Raw genomic sequence first — 24,595 nt, forward strand, 5'->3', positions numbered from 1 at the left:
CATTACTGTTGAAGACATCTTGTAAATGTCCAGCTGAACTTTTCATCATATATTCTCAAAGTAAGCTACCAGAACTCTTCAATGGAAACATGATTAAAGCAACAAAAGAAAAATACTCCATCATCCTCAGAGATGGCTGCTCTTTCAGGAATAGTTATTTTAGTTATTAAGTTGGTATTTGAGCTTAAGTGTTAAGTTGAAAAACGGACACATTCAAAATGTTTTTCTCTCTGCAGTCCAGTGCTTGCTTTGGCAATTTCTTCTTTAGAAATCACTCAATTTTTCCCCATGAATTACTGGAACCCAAACCACTCTGTTTTTCCAGGAACATTCTTTTGTCACTCAAAGTAAAATTTAAAAGCAGCGTCGCTTAGGTTCACTTAATGATTTGCCTGTGATCAATTTTTTAATCATCGCTTTGTGCTCCATATGTTCAGCTCACCATCATCACTTTCTCAAAACATACAGTGCATCTATGTAGTCTTTAGGATCATCCTGACCACTGAGAGCAACATAAACACAGCACGTATTGAGTTAAAGCTAGTTTCCTTTTCTTACTCAGCAGTATACTGGCAGCTTAATAAAAACTGGATGGAAAGTTTTCCTGCTCACATGTACCTCAGGTCCCAGCCTTGCAGACAGTGCTCTCGTCTCTCACCAGCAACTAAGACACAATGATGCAATTAAGGACTTTAATTTTCACGTCTGTTATGCTCCCATGGATACTGTCTTCTGCGGCAAAAGATGAATACATGGAAGTAAGAAAACCAAAGGTAAAAATATCTTTTTGGGTTTATACAGTGTGTAAATGAGCGGGTGGAAGAAATGCATAATAGTCTTGAGTTGTGAGGAAAAGTATAGCTATTATGATGATATTTTTTTTTACAGAAAGACATTGTAAACTTTCCAGACTATGATACCCCTCAAGACCGAGACACTGACCAAGCAGTAGCTCCTAAAGCCATTGGTAAGGGTTGTTTTCGACAGTTTTCAACAACTGTTTCAAAGGCGATTATGCAACACGTGCTGAGGCATTCTTCCACATTTTTGTGAATGTAGCTAAAGCCCATATTATGTAATAATGGGGCTGATCAAGTGTCCTCATCTAAACCGTGTGTAGTGCATTTTAAGCTGCACAGTCACGTCCCAAAGACAAATGAGATCAAATGATTTTCTGTAAAAACAAGGTGATGGAACGACACTGTGATCTTTTCAGAGCTGCCGACATGTCTGCTGTGCGTTTGCCTGAGTGGATCTGTTTACTGTGAGGAGGTGTCCCCTGAAATGTCAACTGTCCCTGCGCTGCCAAAGGAAACTGCGTATCTCTATGCACGTTTTAACAAAATCACAAAAATAAGCAACAGAGACTTTGCAGACATGGGTAAATAAAAGTCATTATAATGATCAACTATAATGAATAATAACTATTAAGAATGTCATCTTTCAAGCTCTGTTTTTTGTTTTTTACCCAGCCCCATTAAGAAGAATTGACCTAACTGGGAATCTCATCGCTGAAATAGACGATGGAGCTTTTTCAAAGCTTCCCAATCTTGAGGAGCTCATTCTTGCAGAAAACAGACTGACTAAACTTCCCATTCTGCCCACCACACTAATATCACTCAATGCAAATTTCAACAAGCTTAAAACCCAGGGTGTAAAGGCAACTGCTTTTAAAGTAAGTTTGCAAGCAAGATCTCATTTTAAATGTTGCAGACATCATGTACTTTGCATGCGTTTGGATGACTGGTTGAGTGTTTTTCTGTTATTGCAGAAACTCACGAGGCTGGCATATCTTTGGCTCGGAAACAATGAACTGACAGCAGTGCCCCATCTCCCAGAGTCTCTTCACGTTGTGCACCTGCATGTAAGTTCATCTGTAATTCACTGCAATCATAACAATTAATCAAGGAAGCTCTGTAGAAGCAATTAGATTTCTGTCTGCCAGTCAGTGGTAGCTACACAGCGGGCCGATTTTGTGTCATTAGATTGGTCTCTTGTGTCTGTTCTGCAGAACAACAAGATCTCAACAATAACAGATGAGACATTCTGCAAAGGTAACACCAGTTACTACATCCGGAGCAACATGGATGAGGTGAGACTGGATGGGAACCCCGTCATGCTGTCCAAGCACCCTAACAGCTTCATCTGTCTACACTCTCTCCCTATTGGATGGTACAACTGAAATAACCAAAGCATGCTTTTGGTAAACCTTGTAGGGAAAGTACTGTGTAAAATGAAGGATGCACATACATAGATAATACAAATAATATTTGCAAAATACAGTTCTTACGTTGCATTTTATATTAACAATCTACCATACAGTTCAAGACCTCTTACAGAAATTGTGTGTCTTATCAAATGCTATCTGCCAGTACCTGTGCCAAATCATCCAAGATGCCCAAATACAAAGAACCTTTGCATTCCTTTCTTTCATAACAATTTGGCTGAGACTGTTTGTCTTGGCAGATGTTTTAGACATAACACATCAACATAGACTCTGTAAAATCAATATAAGACCAATGCTGAGATTTTTTCACTTGATTTTGCACCAGTAATATTATTACTGCTCATGTTTCTTAAAGTGAATACCATATTAACAATAAAACCTGCATGTTGGAAGTGATTTTTCAGCCTTTCACTCTCGACTCCTTAATGACATTCATAACTGTGATACAGTTGTTGTAACTCAGTAACATGCTATGACGTCCATCCCGGCCCGTTGGAAACAAGGAAGGGAGCAAGAGTCCAAGAATGTGTCCTTAGACGACACAAGTGAAGTCCACAATAAATCCGACCGTCATTCACTTGGCTGCAGGCTCACTGTGAACGATCAAACCATCTGCTATCTTCTGCTGGTACTCCCGTTCTGATTTTTTCCTTCGGTAGACGTCGTCTGGAAAAACAAAAACAGAATTAAGAGACTAAAATGAGACAGCTGTAATATAGGCAGTTTTGATGGTGGACTACTGAGGCTACATTGTGAGCGGTTCATGCTTGCCACCCATGCCTTATTAACAATATAGCAGACAATTTGGCTTGTCGTAGCTGGGAAAGCACAGATGTAATTAATACACTAATGGTGACTGCGTTCCATTTAGGTGAGCCAGTTCCTGGATGCTGGCATGGCTGTCTGGAACACTTAATGGAACTGATCCATCTTTAATGAAAGAATTAGTTTCACATAGTCAATTAGTTCCTGTGAAAAGGACCTTAAGTTATCCTGCAGAATTTTTGCAAAGTTAGAAAAAGAAGAGTTTGTGACTGCAGCAAATATGTAATAAGGAAAGTAATGACAAGCTGAGGAAAAAAACTCAGGATGGGAGTCTGTTCTCTGCACAGGAAAACATTTTTCTCTATCCCTGCATGGCCTCAGAATACTACAGGATAAAATATGAAGGGCAGCTTTTTTATTTTATTTTTTAACACGAGGATTTTAATCCTTTTAGCTCTCCTGAAATGGCACATTTGAAAACAATGGGAATGAAGGGATGTGGGTTCAGAGAGAGTGGAAACACATTATGGTTCTTCTTAAATCTTTTGACTGATCCATTAGTACATCTACTCTCCACAGGTGCAGCTACAGACATACCAGTGAATATCAATAATGTGATGTGCACTGCTGGAAAGTGCATTTATTCAAGTCATGCTCTAAAGAACTAAAGGTACTTATACTTGAGTCTTTTTCTTCATATTCTACTCAGTACTTCTACTCTACTCCAGCTGTTATATGAAGAATTTGATCAGTTTATAAAACATGAACCACTAATAAGGGATAGATAGATAGATAGATAGATAGATAGATAGATAGATAGATAGATAGATAGATGTGTCATTTATGTCACTTATCTTTAAAATGTTAAGTACATTAAGCACATACTTCTGCACTTGAATGCAATTTTGCAAGCAGTGATTTTCTGGTATTGTGGTACTTCTTAAGAATGTGATAACCACTGGTGATATTTATTATAATATTATCGCATATTATGGCTGCCACATTGTCTTGATGTACATTATGTTGTCATATCCTGCTGTCTGCATATGTAACTTATGTGACACCAAAAATATCATTACTTATACTGAGGTACTATATCAAAAAATACTATGCTGTTTATCTGTCTGTGTTAGCAGTCTAACTCATTAGACTGCCTGTACTGTAGTTCCTTTTTCCATCTTTCAGTCACTTTTACCACATTTTCTAAAGACAGTGAAGCAGAGAGGAGAAAGGCTGGAGTACAGGACAGTGTGGGGACACATCTGAAGGTCAGCGAGGGTGTTATGTCCCATATCTCTAGACTAATACAGTCCAAACAGCATGTCCCCTGCATCGTGGAGTGCAAGCTACTGAAACATGTAACAGGGCCATTTAAACGGAGTGAAGAACTTAATACAGTCTAGCAAGTCAGACTGCACTAAATGCAAATCAGACAAGGAACAGCTCTCACTTTGAAAGTTTTGGTCTGTTATTGGTTTTTAGCTGCCGTTGACAAATTCTCAAGAGGTGACTTACATACGTAGGCTAACAGCGGCTAATAGCCGTCCCCATCATGCTAACGTCCGCTAAATACCAACTTAAACCAAAGCTTTACTAAAACGAACACAAGTCATCATTTCACACTCACAAAAAGTCTCTCTTCCTATCCTAACGTTGATCATGACCCACTCCATGACGCCTCCGATGCAAAAAAAGATGGGAAGGAACCTGTATGTCCCAAGAGTACGTTTACCCGGGACGAGGTCCAGAAGATAGGCCACGTTTTTACTCCTACCAAACATCCTGGCGAACTCAAATACACAAGTCGTGTGTCGATAAACAGTCGGTACTGCAGGGGTGAGGCTCCTGCCCTAAGCTGTTCAGCATGGACCTTTTACATGTCCTTTACAAACATTATGGAAGCAATGGACGTGTAGGCGCTTGTTTTGCTGCCTGGTACCAAGCAAATGAGCGGCGTTGCCTGGAATTTCCTGGAGCCTACGGTAGTTCTGACGCTGGAATTTAAAACGAACGCACCCAACAAGAGTCGTAACATCCGGTTGTGTATGCGCCTGTACGTTGGGTCAAGTAATGTAATAAAATGGAGTTAAAAATTGAATAGCCCAATAAAGGTTTAAATGTCACAAAACGTTAATAACTTTGTTTTTCTTCTGTCCACAACATTTAAATAGGTGTTCAAATGAGACAAAAGTGTGGTCACTGTGGTGTCACATGTTGGTCACATGTTGTTTGCCTTTGTAGTTTTAGAAAAAATAAAGGACCACTGGGTCAGTACTGACAGTGAAAAATTGTCTTTATGGTCTGTGCTGAATGTCTTTAACTTGGGGGCAGCTAGTTGTTTATCGTGTAATTGTTGTGCAGACAATAACAGCAATGTCGCTTTGGTTTAATGATATAGAGTTAGGCAGATTATTAAAGTGTGACAGTCAGTATTGTTTGGTCTGCTTTATTAAATTGACTAATTCATGAAAGTTTCAGTGTGTTTCCAGTTTTCTAAAGCTTCTTCTGTTGGGATTCAATAAATAATGTGAAAATAGGTCACTGGGAGGAAGTCATATAATCTCACTGGACTGGCAAACAAAACAAAAATAAAAAATGTTTGTTTCAACATTGGAAAAATTATTTTCCACTTATTGTAGTAGCTTCAGTTACTGAAACATTTTGTTCATTGCATTCAAATTACTCAAATTCGTTTTTGGACAGGGAACATTTTTAGCTGCCATCTATAATTTGTACTTTGCAACAGGAAATGAGTGAAAGTATAAAAAGTCCAGATGAAAGCTTTGCATATATAAGACCTACATCTCTGCCAGGAAACATTTTATAGATTTTTTTTTTTTTTTTAATTGATGCCACATTGCTCAAGTACAGATAGTGGATTTATGACACAATTTGTCACATCCTTCTGCTGACTTACAGTAAGACCTGTAGTGCAAATGTTAATTGAGTTAGGGTGAAAAGTTCAACCATAAAAAAATAATGATTGACAAATACACAAATGGGTTTATTTTGGCTGGGATGACCAAACACATCACTTTTGATATGAGCTCTAAAGTGTAACAGTATGGCATAATACCACGAAGCGCACACAGCAAATACGTATACATACACAAGACACTCAGACACATGCAACAACGACTTGGGTCTTAAGAAATAGTACCATACAAGGAGATTATAGAGAACTAGGAGACTAATTTTAAGATCTACTGTAAACTCATCATTAAGAAACTGGGCTAATCAGAATTTATTATCATCATAAAACAAAAAGGTATCCTCCTGACAGCTTGGGATCCAAGAAAAAATGTTCTGTGTCTCTGTCTTGCTCAAAACACGACCAAGACAGCTTGTGCGGTGGATACAAACCTTTTCAGTCTGTCTTTTCCCTCAAATTGTGACCTAAATTTACATTAATATGTTAGGTTTGATGCTATATGTAGGCATAAAGTCTAAAATCAGGGCTACCTGTTTACAGTCACTTTATTACTGACTTCAGAATAAACAGATGCAGGTACTGGAACCATAATAAATCACAATTACGCTTATACAAAACATTGTACCCATATTTTTAGCATCATTTGGTTATAATATAGTGCCCTACGTGGATAAAATCATTGCTATGGGGTCTTTCAGCTTCATAAGGAATGCTGTCCTTCTTTTATAGGCCTTCATCTCAGCAAAGTATTCATTTTTCGAGAAATGTTAAATATGCAGCGGCAGCACAGATAAGAAAGTGTTCTAATAAGATAACACTGTTGCAATTGAAATAGGTGAATAAATCAAGAATTTACATTTTCATTGTTTTTATGCTATCTGTCTGGACTTTTGCACTGTACCACACTGAGGGAAAATCCTTATCAATGATACATTACTGACGCAGGGCTCAATTTTGTTCTTTTCTGTCACGATTTGTGTAAAATGAAGACAAATCAAACAGTAACGTCACCTACAACACCCGTGCCATAACTCAGTCTTCAACTTTGTGAGCGGGTCTGCAGAAAGTCCAGTGATGTTCCACCGTGTTCTCGTTTGCGCGCTCACTCATATGATGCACACGAGTGTTGCGGATTGTGAAGCCTTGTTTCATTATGTAGTCCATGAGGTGAACCCTTAGGGACACCTCTTGATGGTAGTCACATGGTCCAAAGGTGAACGACACCTGGCAGTCTCTGGTGTCCATCATGTGTTTGTTCCACTTAGTGAAGTTGTTGGAAATACCTTCCAGCAGGCCGTGAACCTTCGTAGTTATGGTCAGCTGTGTGATGATGACAGCAACTGGGTTTGAATATTTTGAAAGTTTCCGAGTGCTAGAGAGCTCCACAACCTGCTCGAAGATGTCGGGAGGGTACAGTGGCTTCGGATCATTAAGGCACTGGATCAGAGGTTCGATCTGGTAGAAGTCGGCCTCTTTCCTTAGGAGGTCTGTCTCTGTGAAGTCCACCGGGAGGGTAAGCTCAGATGTCCGCAGGAAGTTCAGGATGTACCGGAAAAGTGTTCCATCTCGATCGATGAAATAATTCCCTTGGGAATCACGAGTTGTGGGGAAATCTCCCCGGAACATGGCACCCAGCATAGAGTCTGGGTATCGCTGCAGGGTGGATAAACTGGTGGTGTACAGGTGGCCTCCCACGTTCAAGGTAACAGGAGTAGTCATCTAGGGCAAAAATGCACAGAGAGGAAGATAAGAATCTCATGTTTATCAGAAACAAACATCTCACATCGCTCTTATTTCTAGTCTGACTTCCATCTCTTACCCTATGGCCCCAGTCTCCATTATCCATTTGTAGAACAATACCCACTTGGTCAGAACCAAAATATAGAGGTAACAGATATGGTTTTGGCTTACTTCAATTTCACCTGTGGAAAAAAAAGTCACATTAACATGAGCTGTGACATAGTGTGCAGAAAATGAGGGACACGATCATAAACTCAGTCAGGGCTGCAACTAACAACCAGGTCCATTGTGGATTAATCTACCGATTATTTTCTCGACTAATCGTTTAGTTGTTTGGTCTATAAAATATCAGAAAACTGAAAAATGTTGATCAGTGTTCCTCAAAGCCCAAGATTATGTCCTAACATGTCCACCAAAAGACATTAATCTTACTGTCAGAGACAAGTAAAGAAACCAAAAAACATCAACAATTAGGAAGCTGGAATCAGTTTGATTGTGACTTTTTTTCTTCTTAGAAATTACTCTGATTAATCCATTATCTGAATAGTTGGTTAATTTAATAGTTGACAACTAATCAGTTACTTGTTGCAGCTCTAGACTCAGTCAAATCATATCATTCATTGTGTGTGTGTGTGTGTGTGTGTGTGTGTGTGTTGGATTACATGAGTACAGTACATGTTCTCTCTGAGAGCCTGATTACTGCTTGCTTTGTGGATTAAAAGAACACACTGCATTCAAGCACTTGTGAGTTGCGTTCTTTGCAGTCACACAAGCAGAGTTGACTGGATACACTTAAACTTCACAACTTTTCCAGTGTGCATGCTGGTTTTGACTCAACAGTCCCATTGTAAGGTCAGTATAGTGGCTGTCTGGGAGCTTTTGATCATATTCCATCATCAGAAGATGGAATTAAAACGTTCAACCTTAAGCGAACGAGGCTGTGAAGTGCTCAGAAAACAAGGGATTCTGAACATCTGCTGATGAAGATAATGTGATGTGAGAGCTAGCACCAGCACCCCAGCACCTCCTCATATTGGTCAGGACTCAGGAGCAGAGGTGATTCATCATCATATGTCACAATGCCTCCCGAGCGAATTGAAAGTGAAACTTATCGCTGCTGAATGAACATAAACCCATTAATTAAGATTTTGTACGTTTCCCAGTTAAACAGCAAGTTTGGGAGTTTACTATCGAACGTTAATGACGTGGTAAATGCTAAGGAAGCGAGCTAACGGTAACGTTTGTCTAAGAGGCAGCTGGTGTTAAAAGTAGCCATCCAACCTCTTTCCACTCTCTCTGCTGTGACAATGAAAGAAGCTGGCAAACGAGATGACATCGCAAGTAACAATTCTTAAATTATAACAATTATCGTATTAAGTTGGATGCACTGAGCTATGCAGCACTTCATACAAAGCGAGTACCACACTGGATATGTAGCCTGCTAGCTAACTGCTAGCTAGAGAGCTAACATAGCTAGCAGCCCGCGAACCATTGACGTTAGCCGCTGTTACTACTGGGGTTAACGCCGGGGTCTTAATTAAGACTGTCTGGAAGTAACATAGACGTTAAAACACAGCCTTACCAGCTCGCCTTTCCCGCCTACTCCTCTTCTATTGTACAAAAACAGCAGCCTGTGGTTGGCATTTAACGGCTCAGCCACACATTCATTGATGTTTGCCGCTGGTCGCATCGAGCAGCTGTGCTCGGCTCGAGGCTGCAGCAAAACTGCGCACACAAGGAGGGTGAAGGAGGGGAGGAGGTCCTGCTGCAAGCACAGGCACCTCTGCATGAATACACTCACACATCTGAACACAGCCACACAGATACACGCACTAAGCTTTTATTATCATGATTTACATCGCTAAGAAATGCACTAGCACTTATAGACCTCGCTCACGGTCTTATTGTAAGATTTTGAAGCTTGGATATCAGTATACGTATGCATATCACGTACAAGGGACATGTGAAGCATTGCAGTGCAAAGTGATAATTAATAGCGTTTGGATTCAGCAAGATTTCTTTGCGCCACCTCTGGCGTCTTGCTGCAAAATGATGAACTCCAGGATGAGTTTAGCTGTCCGACAAGGCCTCTCCATCACCACAGAGTGTCCACAGTTCTCCAGCAGGTCCACCCTGCATCCAGGCAAGACCTCTGTAATGACTGTAGCGCCTGAGACATCCACTACCTATACAAATACAAGACAGTTAACACTATAACCTGAAGTTTCGTTACAGCCACATGCATTTTACAATGAATTTGGAAACAAAAGACTGCTGGATCACTGTATTATCATAGATTACCTGGTCTTGTTTGCCCCATATCACTTGTAAAGGTGCAGTGATCAGATGTAAGTGCTCTTGTAAGGCATATCTTGATTTCTCACCAACAATCTCCATAAATACTAACAAAAGAGACACAAAGTTACTGGTTGGTCACATGGACTATACAGTGCACTTACATGGGAAATCCTAAAATGTCTCACACCAAAGTGAACTAACCTTCTTGGTAAAAATTGTTGTGAGGCTGCCGAACATCTACCAATCCTTGAAGAATCTAAACAAAGCAAACATGTTTAAACATGGTTGCTTTTGACAAATGCAGTGAGGTGAGGATTAATCTTTAACTATTTCTGTGTGCAAACAGAGTGAAATCTATAATGCATATATTTTCAAGTGGAGACCTGACCTGCTGAGGGATTTTGAAGCGAACATGAGAACAAAGTCTGAACATGTCCTCCATCTCCTCGGGGGTTGTAGGGATTAACGGGATGTTTAACGTGTAATTGCTGTGCTCCAGGTCCTGCAGATGATTGTCAAATTTGGTCTCACATGGGTGTCTTATACCTGCGGGATAAAATGAGTGTGTTTTGATTAGAAACTGATGATGTACAGTCACATTTTGTTTGGAACCATAAATACAGGTAATTAAATGAAATGTCAGAAGCAGCAAATGACCGTGGGCATGAAAATAATCCATGCTCTGTATGAATTAATTTGCTTGTAAAGGGGCACTCCAGCTATTTAGTGTTGCACATACAAAAAATTGGGGGACTTGAAAGAGGAAAATTGAAAAAAGGACACAATTGAAGAAGCAAAGGCAGAGATAACCAGTCATATTTCCATCATTTTTGGGGACATTACACAGATTTACATTCATTTTTATTCATTTACTTACCATAACCATGACCACTACTTGCCTAACCATAACCCTTACCCTAACATCAACTCAAGTCTGATGATTTACATTATGGGGACCTGTATTTTGTCCATTTTGTACAAAGATTTATGTCCCCACAACATGAGTGGACACACACACACACACGCACACACACACACACACACACACACACACACACACACACACACACACACACACACACACACAGTGACTGACCGTCTGGACAAATGAGCGTTATGCTACAGATCTCTGAGGGGTAGCACGCTGCATAAACCCCGGCTACATTTCCTCCCATGGAGGTTCCAACCAGATGGAAAGGCTTCCTGTTTAAGCGAATGGTTTCCACAAACTGAGAAGGACGAGGGACAAAAGCAGATTTTCAGTGGAATGATTTTGGTACCTGACAAATACATCCATATAACTCATTGTTCTCTCTTCAGTGTACCTGATGGATCCTTCTGACCTGTCCCTGAATGGAATAATCCTCTGTGTTGGTGCGTGTTGTTCCCTCATGGCCAGGCATGTCCACACACACAATGTGCAGATGTTTAGGTAGATACTGCAACAGTAGAGAGAAAGTACATCTTAAAACTATTACCGTATGCACTGAAGCCAAGAAAGGCCGTAATAATGTGACTTTCATAATCAACTGAACATGCACCTAGTTGTGAAATTCCATGTTAGAATTTAAATATCACATAACTTATAGTATTGGCATTTCTGAATTTATATGTTTTGAATTCTGAGTTCAAAAATTCACTCACTACAGTATCTTTATCTAACAAGCTTAAAATGTTTTTTGTTTTTTTTTGTTTTTTTTCTTAAATGACCTGGAAATGTCAAAGAGGGGGATTCAAATCAGATAAAGTCAAATGGATATTTTTTCAGAGTAAACTATTTTTTCATGGCAACAAACTGTTACAGTTAGTGTTGCAGATCTGACCTTGACCACACTGAGCCATGTGTCTTTGTGAGCAGAGAAGCCGTGCAGCATTAAAATGGAAGGTCTCGTCCCAGGTTTTCCTCTGTAGGCGTAACAGAAGCGATAGCCGCCGCAGTCAGCGTAGCGCACCTGCAGGCCCAGAGTCCTCCTCCAGTACCTGAAGAGGAGCAGGTATGTCTGAGCTCATACACAGAGACGTGCTGCACTGGAATTCAAATTTTAGCCACAAGATAATGAGCTTGGATTCAAATTTTTATGAGCATGTGTTGCTGGCATTGCCATTTCCTTCATGTTACTGATCAGTTAGAGTAAGGGTTTCATGCTGAGGCAAATTTTGGCATTTAATCCAACACTCACAGGTCATCATGCGGCCATAAAAAACATGGGGGTCTTTGGTTTGAATATTTATCTCAATGTAAACAACATAAAACTTCAATTATGGCCTGGAAAAGGCTGATAATGGAAAATATAAAGGAATAAATGAAGAAACTGGTTAATAGGTGGCATTCACATCAGTTAATAAACATATAAAGTGAAAGGAGGAGAACACAGTGATCAACCTCACCAGTAATACACTTTAATAAGTGCGGCGGGGCAGAGAAGGACAGAAGCAACAAAGGCCAGGATAGGAATAGCCAGCGTTCCCCCCGCAATGATAAACAAGTTCACCACATCTAGATCGGCTGCCATGGCTCACCTATAGAAACACATACATTACACACACACACACACACACACACACACACACACGCAGTATCTCATAAGCATGTCACCTGAGGGTGGAGACATCTAACATCTATACAATGTTTTATGGAGGTGGTACATTACTCTTCAAAATAACACACAAAACATCCTGCCATGCCACAACATGCCTTTTCAAAAAAATGTAAAAACTTACTTCTCAGGTTTTTATCCTCCTGGTTTTGTCACTGGCAGACACATGTGACCGCTGGTTTACCTGCGATTCTGCTGATCAGCTTGCAGATGCTTTAGTTTATCTGGAGGTATTGTTTGTGTGTTGAAAGCAGAAATAGGCAACTTATCTTCCTGAAAGTTGAAATAAAAAAAACATGTCCCTGTGGAGTGCAGTTGGTCCCAGCAGATTATCTTTGCCCTGGATAAACTCATTGATTATTAGTCATCATCGGGGAAACCGGGCCACCACATTATTCGGTCAATCCTTTAAAGTGAACGTACAGGCCAGACTTCGCTCCTGACTGAGTCCAGGTCAAAACTCTCAGCAATAAATTACACACAGCATTCTGTACATCTATAGCTGCAATAAAGAAAGTTACAAGACAATACAAAAATACATTTTGTACAACAATGAAGGATAGCCACTGTGAGTTACACAAAATATCTACAGCAGCCTTTTACACTATAAGCAGCTAAAGTGAATAGAATAAATCTGCAATAAAGACATTGTGTGTAACAACTGATTATTAACCAACTGCTGTGGAAACAAGGTATACAAACATGCCCTCCTTTCAGTGGCAGGATTACATTTTTGTCATTTCACAGCTATTCAAGATTAAAATAGCAAATGCGTGATATTTATCTAACAATATTCCTCACAGCACATTTCCACAAGCTTTATTTCAGTTCGTCTCGATGAAGGTGGTTCTCAGGCCCCGGCTGCTGCTGTATGACCATCGGCTTTTGCTTCGGAGTACAAATCTCAAACTGAAGAAGTGTTTGATGTTGAATTATTAACAGGAAAATGTGGTATTTTCCTGCCACTGAAGACAGTTTTGGGTCCTTACTGTAAATGTGTGATGCATTAAGAATAATTAGGAGCTCATTTTGTTTTGCTGTGAATTATTAGTGAGTACAGCAGAATTCTGCAACATTGCTGCATCAATGTAAGAATCATAGAGACCCGGCTTTTTTTAGGTTCTTTCCAGAACCTCCTGCTGTTACTAGTGTTACTGCTCCAGGGTCTGTAACTCAGAGAAATAAACACCAGTCCTGCCGTAGAAACGTTACTGATGAGCAGAACTTAGAGACTAACGCTGTAAAAATAAACACTCTTCATTTGCCAAATGAGTTAGTGTAAATATATGCATGTAGTTGTAAATTAAAATGCTTTATTTCATGGTGCCCTTGAGTCCTACACTTACCACTGGGTGTCATGATAGAGGCAGACTGTGGAGTGTCTCCGGTTTGCAGTCAGGAGTGAGGATCTGAGGGCTTTGTGCACAGACCACTGGGTGTCATGACATCCACAGAGGATGAAGCGTCATCAGCTCCGCTTCAGTTGACAGTGAAGCTTTGAGGGATTTGGGTACAGACTTCTGATCCAGCTGTGGACTCCAGATTTTGACCTCTGTCTTAAACACTTTTTCTTGACTGAAGGGAGGACACAGAACTGATGAACTCTCAGAGCCTCATCATGAACATACTGCCCCTGAGGTCATACCGACATGATACATCCCAGGATGTCCTGTGTCGCAGAATGCCTTAAAATGAGGTTATTTAAAGGTCCATAGCAGTGTTTTACATGTGCTGGCCTGTGTATTTAATACATACAATTTTACATTGCATCACAACTTTGAACAGATAGTAAGTTATATTTACTAAATACTACTACTAAATACTGTACAGCATCATAAAATCCACATGTAAATTAGAGCTAATATGCGGCCAAGACTACACAGTGAAAATACCATACCAGCTGCCATTCTGCTGCATCTCTAGTCCACTACAGATGACCTACATACAAAGTAGAGCAGAACAAATGGACACGGCAACTCTGCAGAGAGGCTCGCCATGCGTGGGAATGATTCTCACATTTGGGTTTATATAGGACGAAGAGGATGTCCTCAATCTGCGAACATACACAGTGCATTCCCCAGGTTGTTCGAGCTACGGCCGCACATCACATTAGCCACATCATTCTGGTCGTCACATCGTAGGCAGAGAGGCATCATTGGCACAGCAGAGCCTGCAGGATGGATGCGACAGAGCCAATGTAGCACAACAACAAAACAGGGTCAGATGCGTCACGATGGGCGACTCATCCACAGAGTCAGTGATTTCCTCCGGAGCTACGACCTGACAGACTTGGCAAAGTGTGAACATTTAGAAACAGACATCCTGTTGAGAAATAAACTGCATCCTCTCCCAGAGGCCTACCATCAGTGTGGTCAGCCTGCTTAAAGGGCATATCTGCGCTTAGTGCTTAACCCTATAATCTTCCAGCAGATGTTAAGGCCCCCGCAGTCAGTAGTCACATTAACTCAGATTATCCAACTCTGATCAAACACTTGTAGTCTAAGCAGCCTTAAAACAAGAGAGAGGAGGGTTGAAACAGCATAGGGGGGTGCTGTTTGACAAGAATCAGATGTGATCCCTGCTGTCATTGGCTGGATCCTGACCATGACAAGGCATATATTGACAAGGTCAAACTGCAGGCCACAATCACGTCTATCCCAACGTTGCGTGTATTCATTGTACCGCTATGTATTCTGTGGGTACGCTTGGTCTTTTTCTGTGGTGCATTGCTGATCAGCTGACATAAGCGCTGCGCTCACCTGAGAAAACCTTTCTTCAAGGAGAACACTGTGCTCCCGGCTGTCAGCATCAATCAGCTTCTTTAAATGTCATCTGCAAAACAGAGCTTTTAGAGGAAGGCAGGCAGTACGGGATATGAGAAGATCGAACCTAACAAATTCTGTTGTTGTAGGGTAGATGATAAAACATCCATCAAAACACATTTCCCCTCTCCTAATGTTGAAAACTTACTTCAGATATACTGTGTGCAGCTGCAATGAGCTCAGCTGCACAAAGGTTCAGATGATTCAGAGGACACAAAACCTACAGTAGCAGGTCTGACCTCATCTCCATAAAGCCTGGTGGCTTCAGTGACTACCTGCTTATGTAATGACTGTAAGGTGCAATTATGAGGTTAAGATCTTTAATTGAAGTCACGCTTACATTTTAGAGCTGTTATTCATGAACTTTGAACCCAAGAAAATATATTACTTCCCATCTCTTTACAAAATACATAGATTTTGTACTTGACAAACTTTCAGAAATACAGCAAATTAATTAATAATAGACATTGAGATTTTCCACAAAATCATATCATGCATGCAAATATATAATCATCAGAAAATCCTGAATACCAAATTTAGGTCTGAGCTTATTTACAAATTCAGATTAGTGTTATTCCAGTTTAAAAAAACATGACATTTCAAGTATGACACCAGTTTCTTGTTTTGACTAATGGTACGATGTGATACAATATAACTAAATCAAACAGCATGCATTTAAATTATATTGTGTTGTGTTACATAATACTGGCTCCTGACTGACTACTGACATAGTTAATGGGTGATGCTAGGATGTCTGGGTGGCAGATTAAGTAATAACATGAACAGTAGCTGGCGCAGGAGCAGAAAAAGTTGAAATAAAAAAAGCTAATTTAACTTTATCATTTCCATTACTGTCTATGGAAGCTTATCTTGAATTAAAAGCAAACTGTCACACAGGAGTTGGGTACTTACAACCCTCAACTTGGTTCTGACAATGAAGGAAAACCATCTTTCCAGAGTTTACATATTTCTCTCATTTCAATTATTGCAGCTTTCAGGACTATTAATCACGTTTGGCAGAAAAACTGCAAAATAAATTCCTCCTCAAATACCCTCCCCAGGTTGCTCACAAGTATTCAAAATGTCCTGAAAACAACCATCCACTCATGTTTTGTGTCCGGGGCATTCATCATACACTCAATCAGGGGCTACATTACTGTGACAATATTTATTATTCTGACAGTTACAGAGATGTGTTACATTTAGGGAGGTTCAATCTCCAGGTGATCCATCTAAAATATCATCATATAGATTTAGAATGAATTAAGTGTGCAGATTATCTTTACATTCATTAACGGATAATCCTGTAAGTCATATAGTAAACAAAAACAAAACCCAGATAGACTTCCTTCAAATAACAGACGTACAAACTTACTCATTTGCACACAAAACTGACATTCTTTTATTAACCTCTGTCATCTAAAATAGAGCATCTTAAAATTAAACAGTGTTAAGTATGAGCCCTCCTAATTAATAGTGCAGATATGATAAGGGGGCAAGTGCGGAGAAATCTGATGACAAATATGGATTCACATGTAGTGTGTGTATGTTTGTGTGTGTGTGTGTGTGTGTGTGTGTGTGTGTGTGTGTGTGTGTGCGTGTCGCCCTCAGGTCCTGAAGAGCACAGCAGCAGTCACAGCTGTTAGAGCCACAGCAACCACCGGCCCCCAGATCATCCATGGCTTCTGAAAAAAAAGAAGAAGTGGAGACACAGAAATGGAAACATGAGCGTCACCACATGAAAACCGCCCATCCAAAGACCGCCAAAGCTTTGACAGAGGGAGCTTGCCATTGAGATCAATGCAGGGCACAGAGAACACGAGTTAGCTCTTTCAGATAAAGATAAGCCCATCATAAGCCAACTGAGAGAAACAGTTGTTAAGCATTAGCCATCCAGACAAGACAAACAGATGTCAGATGTTTGAACTGTATGATTAGAGAGGTTAGAGTTTCTGAGACGTCAATATTTGGAGTTTATCCCCCCCGAGGAAGGCATTCTGGGGAATTAGGAAAGCCAGATTAAATCATGCAATGATCTAAAGACACTGATGAGAATGAAAGATGTAGGCCGACTTGACAGGAGTAACGTGTACCTTACTACCACAATGCGCCGAAGCACCAATACAGCAAAGCCAGGATAAGGCCGATGACTATGGCTTGAACAGGCAGCAATAGGGATGTCTACAGAATGGAAGGGATATTATAGTAATCAACTGCAACGGGACATACTTTAGTTGGGTGTAGCTTTATTAATAAACCCCTCAGTCAAAAGTCTGTGTCTGTAACTGGTGTTTATACAAATCTCACACACGGCTGTCAGTGTCTAAAAGCATCATTAAAGACAGTGGATGAGTAGAGGGGAGCAGTTGTGCTGAGAAAAAAAAAAAATATGTATATATACTTATTGTGAATCTTACAAAAGATTCACCTTTTATGCTGGAGATATTTCACAAAATAAACAGATGTTAAATGCACTGTTGTTGCGAAATTCAAAGCAAAGCCCAACTCAAGGTGTGTGCCTCTTATGCAAATAAAAGATATGGTGCCATTTATCATTATTTCTAACCTTCATGCACCTCTTAATATATTATTTGTCAAACATTTGTCAAACAGTTCTACAGGCTTTGATTAAGACAAAAGCGTGCCTTCGCCTTTCTGTTGAATGTGGGACAGACCAGCACTCACCTTTGTTCCTTTCTCCTGTAATTCCTTCATGTTGGCTTTGCACTCCTCGAGTTCATCTGTGAGCGATTGTTTTTCCTGCTCAGTCTTCTCATATTTCTCCTTTAGGTCTGACAGCTCCGTCTTAGCCTCCTCACACTGCACAAAGCACATTATCATCTTTTACTCCAAGTAATCACAAGACAAATTACTTTCATTATATTTTCATGGCAAATTTGGCTAACGAGTGAGCGTGCTGGGCCAAAAAAGTTGCTGATGTGAGTATTGCTGGTTGATTTAAGATGCTAAGTGTTTCTCAAAGGCTTTGTCGTCTCGCAGGGCTTCACAGGACGAGCTCAATCTAAAGGGACACTGTGAGAGCACTCAGTTTCCACTTTCATTCAGTGACTGAAACAGCAACACCACACTGGGGTGAATGACTTGTGGTTAAGGATGACTTCATCTCTGCTTTCTGCTATTCAACAGAGCCCCTCCTGTCTGGGTGTCACAGCAATGGCTCATTCCCATCCAGTCTGCTCAGTCCGACTGGGAGCGTACAGTAATATGCCATGGTCAGCAGCAAGCTCAACTTCTGTTAGGCATGGGGGAGAGAGCTCTTTTTACCCTTGGAAAAGCGTCCTATTCTCCAGGTGTTAAGCACAGTCTGATGACCAGAGCAAATAAACATTAGGATTAGATGACTACAGCGAGGCGCTGTCTGGCTGATCGTCTTGTGAATGCATCACAACATATCCTAATGTCCTGAATTGCCACCATTATGGTATTAATAGACTGTAAGCTAGGCTACAGTGTCAAATTATGTATACAGGCAAGTAAATTACTAAAACAACATAACACATTACATGCGGTCAGGGCCTGCCTCAAGCATGTCAAAGCATGAAAGTCCTATGAGGCAAACTTATCAACTTTCTTAACTGGAAAAGTGACCATGAAGCCAGCATTAACCACAGTAAAATCCATTTTAGGAAATAGGACTGAACACCATTTGGTGATGTCTTTGGATTTGTTAGAGCCTTGCTCAAGAAAGGAGGATGAACTCTAAATGGAGATATACCATAGTACTAAAACATACTGGTTAAGCATATTTGATGTTTGGTGTCACAGCTTGACCATGACAATGGACCAAGGACTGTGTCAAGATTTTGACAATATTATTACCATAATCAGTACAGAAACAAAAAAATATACAAGCGTACTGGCTAGACAGATCAATGCACAATCATGTACTTGTGTGTATAAGTGGAATAAACTTGACTTGGAGCCTAAAATGACACAAAGGGCTGCATTTGTGTGTGAGCCATTATGTGGCCAGTGTCGACAGCTGAACTGGTTACAATGGACCTACGTCTGTTACATCAGTGGCAAGACTGAAAAATGTGACTGAACAGCAACAAGTGTGGACAAGGTGTAACTGTCAGGCTTGAGGGGAGAAGTATTCTTAGCCTTAGAAGTAATTCCTGGGAGGGATTCTGGGATGTTTGACGCTTGGTTGATGAATTTTTAGTCTTGAGAACATACCTCTCTCTGCAGAGTCTTGCTGCGGGTGTCCGCTTCATCCAGCTGGGTTTGCAGATTGGCGCTATCCTGCTGATGCTGGAGCTGCAGTGCTGAGAGTCTCTTCTCCAACTCCTGCTGGGATCTCTCCAGGGCTTTGAGGCTATTGCTCAGCTCAGCATTCTGGGCACGCGAACTACCAGAAACAAAATAACACAGAGTTCAATAGGTGAAGGATCATACAAAGAGAGGTGTGTGGTATACTCGGGAGCAAAACGTGTTGGAACACAGTCAAGCAAATGAGACAGAGGCAGCACAAAGGTGGGGGTCTGGATAATGTGGCTCAGTGCACTGACCTGGCAAGGTCCTTCTCCAAGTGCTTCTGTTTCTGCAGCACTGCCTCCTTCTCAGAGCGCAGTGCTGCACATTCATTCTGCAGGTTGCCCTTCTCTTTCTGGAGAGTCTTGAGGAGTTCGTCTTTCTCAGCCCTGAGGGAAGAACACTCACTTTGCAGGCTGCTCCTTTCCTTCTGGTGCTTATTGACAATGTCTTGTTTTTCAGATCGGAGGACAGAACACTCCTTCTGAAGGCTGTTACACTCCACCTGCATGGACTGCAGCTCACTGGCTGTGAAAAAAATGTTTTAAAGTAATGCAACAGTGCGGAGCAGATGCTTTTTTCTTAATTGGCTTACAGATTAAATGAAAACTAATTTCTAATAATATGTGTAATACTTTCTGTAAGCTTGGACATGGTAGTGTACACCTGAGGATATACTGTGGACAAGTCTCTCAGTGTAATAAACAAAAGAGCCAATCAAAAGGTCCTTAAGTAACATGTTCTTGAGTACTGATCAATGTAAAGATTTGAGAAGAAGAGACACTACCTGAAATTTAATTTAGTCATTTGAAACTGTTCTACTAGGAAACCGTCTTGTTCACGTTCAATGCAGTAACCCAGCAGCTCAGGAATACTGAGTTTCCAGTCATGTATGTATGACTAAAGTAAAAACTATGTACTAGATGACTGCAATTATTGTGTCTGCTATGTATACGTGTCCTTTTTACCAGCTACCATCGTCATATTTTGTATTAAGTGTATTTGCACAATACAGCACCTTGGATTTCTGCAGTTTTCTGCCACTGCTTGCTCTGTTGCTGAAGGTCACGCTGTAGGTCGTCAATCTCATGCTCATATTTGTTGGCAGTCTGACGCCATTTGTCCAAGTCCTTTGAGGCCGCTGACAGGCTAGTCTGGATAGCAGCAACGTCACGGTCCCGCTCAGCAGCGGCTGCCTCCAGGGCACGTTTCAGTGCCTTCACCTCATCGCGTGCACTTTGCAGCTCACCGTGTGAACTGGAGGATACGTCTATCTGCTCTCTGAGAACGCCCATTTCATCTTGGAGCTGCTGCAGCTGGCCTGTCCAAACCATGTTCACCCTTTAGATTAGTAAATATTTTCATGAGGGTGGAGAAAAAAACTTTCCAATCAACAAACACAAACATACCCTGAAGAAGTTTTATCTGTTTTGCAGATTTGTCAGCTTGTTGTTTGTTTTCTTTTCTCTCTTCCTCCAGGATACCTATGAAATATAACTGCATTACTTCATGTGTTTGCGGATGTCTCTGTGCGTAGAGTATAATGTAAAGACACTGGTGTGTATCTGACATCAAAATTAACATTTTTACCTTGTAGCTCCATGCATTTGTGCTTCTCGGTATTAACCTGCTTCTGAGCCTCTCGAAGTTCATCATTCAAGCGCTGGATAATCTTTTCTGAGTCACCAGAAGATCCCATGTTTGACCTTGTCAAGTCATCTGATAATGACATAGACAAAAGAAATGATTATCCAAATAAGATCCTTTCTCCAAACATGAGTGTATATAGCTGTAAGGGTAGAGCTTTTTATCTTCCTGGAAAGTCACTGGTGTGCATACAAAGAGATTAGACTATAACGTTTAAGCCACAATGACAGACGCAGTATAGACGGCAATTCAACGTGGTAAAAATAGAAGGATAACTCAAAGTTGCACTATGTTAATTTTGCCTCAGTCCCAAATATTTAACCAGGGCTGATGTACTAGATGATTTCCCAAGATATTAAAATGGGACTATTACATAAACTAATTGCTAACCCAGAAATAGACACAACTGCATTATCTGCATTTTCTATCCAAGCTTTCATTTCCAATTGTCCATTAAACCAGCAACACATGAGTCTCTGTCACATCCACGTTACTGTAAACAATACACAAAGGGAATGGACCAAGCCAAGGTTGTCATGGGTCTGTTGTGTTTCCTAGAGGTGGAAACAAACCCCACAAATACTTGGGCTTTGCAATGCCCAGTGAATATTTTGATCCCCTAATCTACCATGGCTAGGAAAAGAGATGACCTCATCTCACGCTGAGCATTTGGCAGAGGGGACAACAAGAGTCAGGACAGGTCAAGCATGTGCACCATAAATGGACACATCAGAGGACCGAGACTGCCATGAAATGCCGCATTTGTCATGAAAACTGTGATTTCACTGTGTCTGGCATGCATGGCTACACAAACACACTACACAAATACACACACATAATGTTAATAGTGCTACCAGATGGCATTGATAAATGTCCCTAAAATGAAAGCGTATGAAGAGACTGCTCTGGGCTGATGGCACTCTCTGTCTCAAGCACATGACCACCCTGCTGTGTGCCAGACAAAGGATGGGTGGTCAGTGCAATGTGTGTATGAGGTTGTGTGTTCCTTCACACATGCATATGTATGAGTGAGAGTCAGAATGTGAGTGGGCTCCCTGTAAGTAGGGTGGCCTCAGTGTTCAGTTTGTGCGAAAGATGAATGTCCTCTAGAGAGCACGAGATAACCAGAGTATTTCAGATCAGAGCGTGCCATGCGATATCTTTAGTAACATTAGTTATTAGAGGCATTATGTCTTAATGTCAGAGACTGACACCTGACAATGTAATAAAGGGATTAGTCTGCGTGTAAAAATACCTCTCTGACTAGTTGGGGATACTGAGCATCACACTGCCTCAAGTGACGACAGAAAAAAAAAAATGTAGGAGAAGTCTTTTTTTAGCTCAAGTGCTGAAGGCTAGAGCCATCATGCTCTATCTTTCCCCGCTGTCCGTTTCCTTCCCAGTGAATGTGACGGTGTTCTTTAACAGAGTCAGAGGGTTAGCACTGCTCGCACTAAATGCTGAATATCTGCTGACCAAACCGCCAGGAGAGGTTTTAATTTACAGCCACAAAATGTGCTGTATATCACTGAAACTGAGAGATGTCCTCATCATTTTTGAAAAGACTGAGATAGTGCTGTCGTGAGGACAGCGTTGGTTTTGTGCTGCCTATATGCTGTGCAGTGTAGCATTACAAATTCATTCATCATGCAAAATTGATTCACTCACTGATATGCTTGCACATTGCATGGCATTATCCACTGCGTTCTCTTTTAATAAGCCACCCTAAATGTCACCAACACATATTAGTCAGGTGATGTGTCCTCTGTGCAAAGAGACTCCCATTTTCTAATAAGATGTTGACACTAGAGAAATCAGCCTGTAAAACGAGGCCATCTACAGCACTGTGCGCTCTCAAGCCAACCAACTGCCCTTACAGCTACAGACACTCTTCTTAAGCGTGACTCATGCTTTTCTCTCTCTCCACATTGGTAAGATATGCTGTGTCAGGTAAGAGCCACGAACAGCAAAACAATGCCAAGACACTTCAATTCTGTGTATGTTTTTAGAAAAATACAAATGGGTTACCTTTGATAAGTGATACATTATTCAAGGGATCACTCAGCTCTTTCTCATCCATTTGCTTATCTGTAAAAAAAAAATGAAAAAAGGTATTACTACATATTATATACACAAATAGATATATAGCACCTGACAATGTGGATAATTTTAAATAAGCATCTTAACTAAATTACTGAGACTATGGTTGATGTGGTTGTGGTAAAAGATTTGAGTAGTTTTAAAAGGTAAACACAAACTGCATGCTCATCTATGAACACATAAGTATATGTGGAAAAGGCAGCTGCAATAGTTGCTGATAAATTCCCTTGGAAGACTAGGTCACCGAACACACAAATAAAAAGGTTAAGAAGGATAATTTGGCAGGAATATATTACCTTAAGTGATCCAGGAGCTACAGGACTCTATGAGCTGAGGCTACAGCAGTCCCTGACATGAAGAACTCTTCTCCAACTATCAGATTTTTTCAGATGCGAAATGGAACAGTCCAAGCAGTGAGGGGGGGGAGGGGACACCGAGGGAATGACGGACACTGTGTACCGGACCTCCCTGCTATTGCTGGACTGAAGCCAGTGAAGGCAACGTATGGTTGAAGTAAGTGAACAAATACCTTGAGTGTGATTAAAATGCTACTCTAGAGCTATGTCTGATTTGTGTCCTCAAAAACACGACCCCCCTCTAGTTTGTGGCTGAGGTCCCCAGCCCCTCCACACTAGGTCATGCATCCGAGTAGGGCATCTCGGAAGCTGCAGCTGCATACTGACACAGAGGGGTTTTGTTCAGGGAGCTGAGCTGCTCTCTGGACAGTTGGTACTGATGTAAAAATCTACAGGATGACACAGAAACAGGAGAGGCCAGTGTGTCTCTTGTTCAACTCTGTGGGCCACTCGTGTCACTTTAAATTCATAAATTATTGGCCTTTAGGGTTAGAGCTACATGTCATAATGAAGGGTGAAGATGTGCTGCAACTATTACAGGGACAAATTGTATGTATTGTTTAGCTAATCTGTGTTGCTCTGGACTATAGTTACTCAGAGCATGCTTTGAAATGTTTGTGTGGCTGAGGTTAAATCAACATAATGAAAGACAGATTTGAAAAAGCATGTCACACAGTGATAGAAGCAAATAAATGTGGACCTCTGCAGGCTTTTAGAACTTATAGCATCACATCAAAAATTCTCTGAATAATGTATGAAGTCCACACACAAACATGCAGGTTGAAAATGGTGGGTCACGTTTTAGAAAACACTGACATCAGTTAATTTAACATGTT

General features: G+C 40.8%; 5 protein-coding genes and 1 long non-coding RNA gene across 8 annotated transcripts; 2 read left to right on the plus strand and 4 right to left on the minus strand.

The window, feature by feature from the left end:
* The first annotated feature begins 602 nt into the window (after nucleotides 1-602).
* ognb (osteoglycin, paralog b) lies at nucleotides 603-2,182 on the plus strand. The gene is made up of 6 exons (XM_076741953.1): nucleotides 603-773; nucleotides 889-967; nucleotides 1,217-1,381; nucleotides 1,473-1,675; nucleotides 1,772-1,864; nucleotides 2,012-2,182. The coding sequence occupies exons 1-6, from the start codon at nucleotides 675-677 to the stop codon at nucleotides 2,180-2,182; spliced, it is 810 nt and encodes a 269-aa protein (XP_076598068.1). The 5' UTR covers nucleotides 603-674.
* On the minus strand, nucleotides 679-4,903 carry uqcc5 (ubiquinol-cytochrome c reductase complex assembly factor 5). Its single transcript, XM_076741954.1, has 2 exons — nucleotides 4,620-4,903; nucleotides 679-2,893 (listed from the first exon to the last, which is right to left on the minus strand). Exons 1-2 carry the CDS (start codon nucleotides 4,771-4,773, stop codon nucleotides 2,802-2,804), a joined length of 246 nt encoding a protein of 81 aa, XP_076598069.1. The 5' UTR covers nucleotides 4,774-4,903; the 3' UTR covers nucleotides 679-2,801.
* Nucleotides 4,904-5,826: 923 nt separating this feature from the next.
* kctd6b (potassium channel tetramerization domain containing 6b) lies at nucleotides 5,827-9,498 on the minus strand. Of its 2 annotated transcripts, XM_076740158.1 has the most exons (3): nucleotides 9,247-9,498; nucleotides 7,744-7,846; nucleotides 5,827-7,643 (listed from the first exon to the last, which is right to left on the minus strand). In XM_076740158.1, exons 2-3 carry the CDS (start codon nucleotides 7,768-7,770, stop codon nucleotides 6,957-6,959), a joined length of 714 nt encoding a protein of 237 aa, XP_076596273.1. In that variant the 5' UTR covers nucleotides 7,771-7,846; nucleotides 9,247-9,498; the 3' UTR covers nucleotides 5,827-6,956. The 2 variants fall into 2 exon arrangements, with proteins under 2 accessions (XP_076596273.1, XP_076596272.1); XM_076740157.1 differs by lacking the exon at nucleotides 7,744-7,846 and having other exon boundaries at nucleotides 9,247-9,450.
* Nucleotides 8,895-17,655, plus strand: LOC143326547 (uncharacterized). Its single transcript, XR_013077687.1, has 4 exons — nucleotides 8,895-9,005; nucleotides 11,283-11,336; nucleotides 11,821-11,956; nucleotides 16,993-17,655. It is a non-coding gene; the product is annotated as an uncharacterized LOC143326547 (long non-coding RNA).
* abhd6b (abhydrolase domain containing 6, acylglycerol lipase b) lies at nucleotides 9,491-12,886 on the minus strand. Its single transcript, XM_076740156.1, has 9 exons — nucleotides 12,684-12,886; nucleotides 12,351-12,482; nucleotides 11,786-11,942; nucleotides 11,288-11,401; nucleotides 11,059-11,191; nucleotides 10,351-10,508; nucleotides 10,164-10,218; nucleotides 9,966-10,066; nucleotides 9,491-9,850 (listed from the first exon to the last, which is right to left on the minus strand). The coding sequence occupies exons 2-9, from the start codon at nucleotides 12,473-12,475 to the stop codon at nucleotides 9,671-9,673; spliced, it is 1,023 nt and encodes a 340-aa protein (XP_076596271.1). The 5' UTR covers nucleotides 12,476-12,482; nucleotides 12,684-12,886; the 3' UTR covers nucleotides 9,491-9,670.
* slmapb (sarcolemma associated protein b) lies at nucleotides 15,680-23,777 on the minus strand. 2 transcript variants are annotated; one of them, XM_076740154.1, is made up of 10 exons: nucleotides 23,700-23,767; nucleotides 23,332-23,391; nucleotides 21,247-21,375; nucleotides 21,066-21,140; nucleotides 20,675-20,977; nucleotides 19,914-20,184; nucleotides 19,582-19,753; nucleotides 18,067-18,201; nucleotides 17,475-17,562; nucleotides 15,680-17,066 (listed from the first exon to the last, which is right to left on the minus strand). In XM_076740154.1, exons 2-9 carry the CDS (start codon nucleotides 23,381-23,383, stop codon nucleotides 17,479-17,481), a joined length of 1,221 nt encoding a protein of 406 aa, XP_076596269.1. In that variant the 5' UTR covers nucleotides 23,384-23,391; nucleotides 23,700-23,767; the 3' UTR covers nucleotides 15,680-17,066; nucleotides 17,475-17,478. The 2 variants fall into 2 exon arrangements, with proteins under 2 accessions (XP_076596269.1, XP_076596270.1); XM_076740155.1 differs by lacking the exon at nucleotides 17,475-17,562 and having other exon boundaries at nucleotides 23,700-23,777.
* Between the last annotated feature and the right edge of the window lie 818 nt (nucleotides 23,778-24,595).

Source organism: Chaetodon auriga, chromosome 10 (assembly GCF_051107435.1).
Source record: "Chaetodon auriga isolate fChaAug3 chromosome 10, fChaAug3.hap1, whole genome shotgun sequence".
NCBI lineage: Eukaryota > Metazoa > Chordata > Actinopteri > Chaetodontiformes > Chaetodontidae > Chaetodon > Chaetodon auriga.

Bases quoted from the DNA above. Each gene is read 5' to 3' on its own strand.
- ognb (XM_076741953.1), top strand. From the start codon at position 675: ATGATGCAATTAAGGACTTTAATTTTCACGTCTGTTATGCTCCCATGG. The intron at 774-888 runs GTAAAAATATCT...TTTTTTTTACAG, and splicing joins TGGAAGTAAGAAAACCAAAG to AAAGACATTGTAAACTTTCC. The intron at 968-1,216 runs GTAAGGGTTGTT...TGATCTTTTCAG, and splicing joins AGTAGCTCCTAAAGCCATTG to AGCTGCCGACATGTCTGCTG.
- uqcc5 (XM_076741954.1), bottom strand. From the start codon at position 4,773: ATGTTTGGTAGGAGTAAAAACGTGGCCTATCTTCTGGACCTCGTCCCG. The intron at 2,894-4,619 runs GTGAGTGTGAAA...TTGTTTTTCCAG, and splicing joins GATAGGAAGAGAGACTTTTT to ACGACGTCTACCGAAGGAAA.
- kctd6b (XM_076740157.1), bottom strand. From the start codon at position 9,354: ATGCGACCAGCGGCAAACATCAATGAATGTGTGGCTGAGCCGTTAAAT. The intron at 7,644-9,246 runs GTAAGGCTGTGT...TTTTTGCCCTAG, and splicing joins TAGGCGGGAAAGGCGAGCTG to ATGACTACTCCTGTTACCTT.
- abhd6b (XM_076740156.1), bottom strand. From the start codon at position 12,475: ATGGCAGCCGATCTAGATGTGGTGAACTTGTTTATCATTGCGGGGGGA. The intron at 10,067-10,163 runs GTTAGTTCACTT...CTCTTTTGTTAG, and splicing joins CAACAATTTTTACCAAGAAG to TATTTATGGAGATTGTTGGT. The intron at 9,851-9,965 runs GTAATCTATGAT...GTATTTGTATAG, and splicing joins TATGGGGCAAACAAGACCAG to GTAGTGGATGTCTCAGGCGC.
- slmapb (XM_076740154.1), bottom strand. From the start codon at position 23,383: ATGGATGAGAAAGAGCTGAGTGATCCCTTGAATAATGTATCACTTATC. The intron at 18,202-19,581 runs GTATGTTCTCAA...TGCTTTGTGCAG, and splicing joins GCAAGACTCTGCAGAGAGAG to TGTGAGGAGGCTAAGACGGA. The intron at 17,563-18,066 runs GTGAGTGCTGGT...TCCATTCTGTAG, and splicing joins TACAGGAGAAAGGAACAAAG to ACATCCCTATTGCTGCCTGT.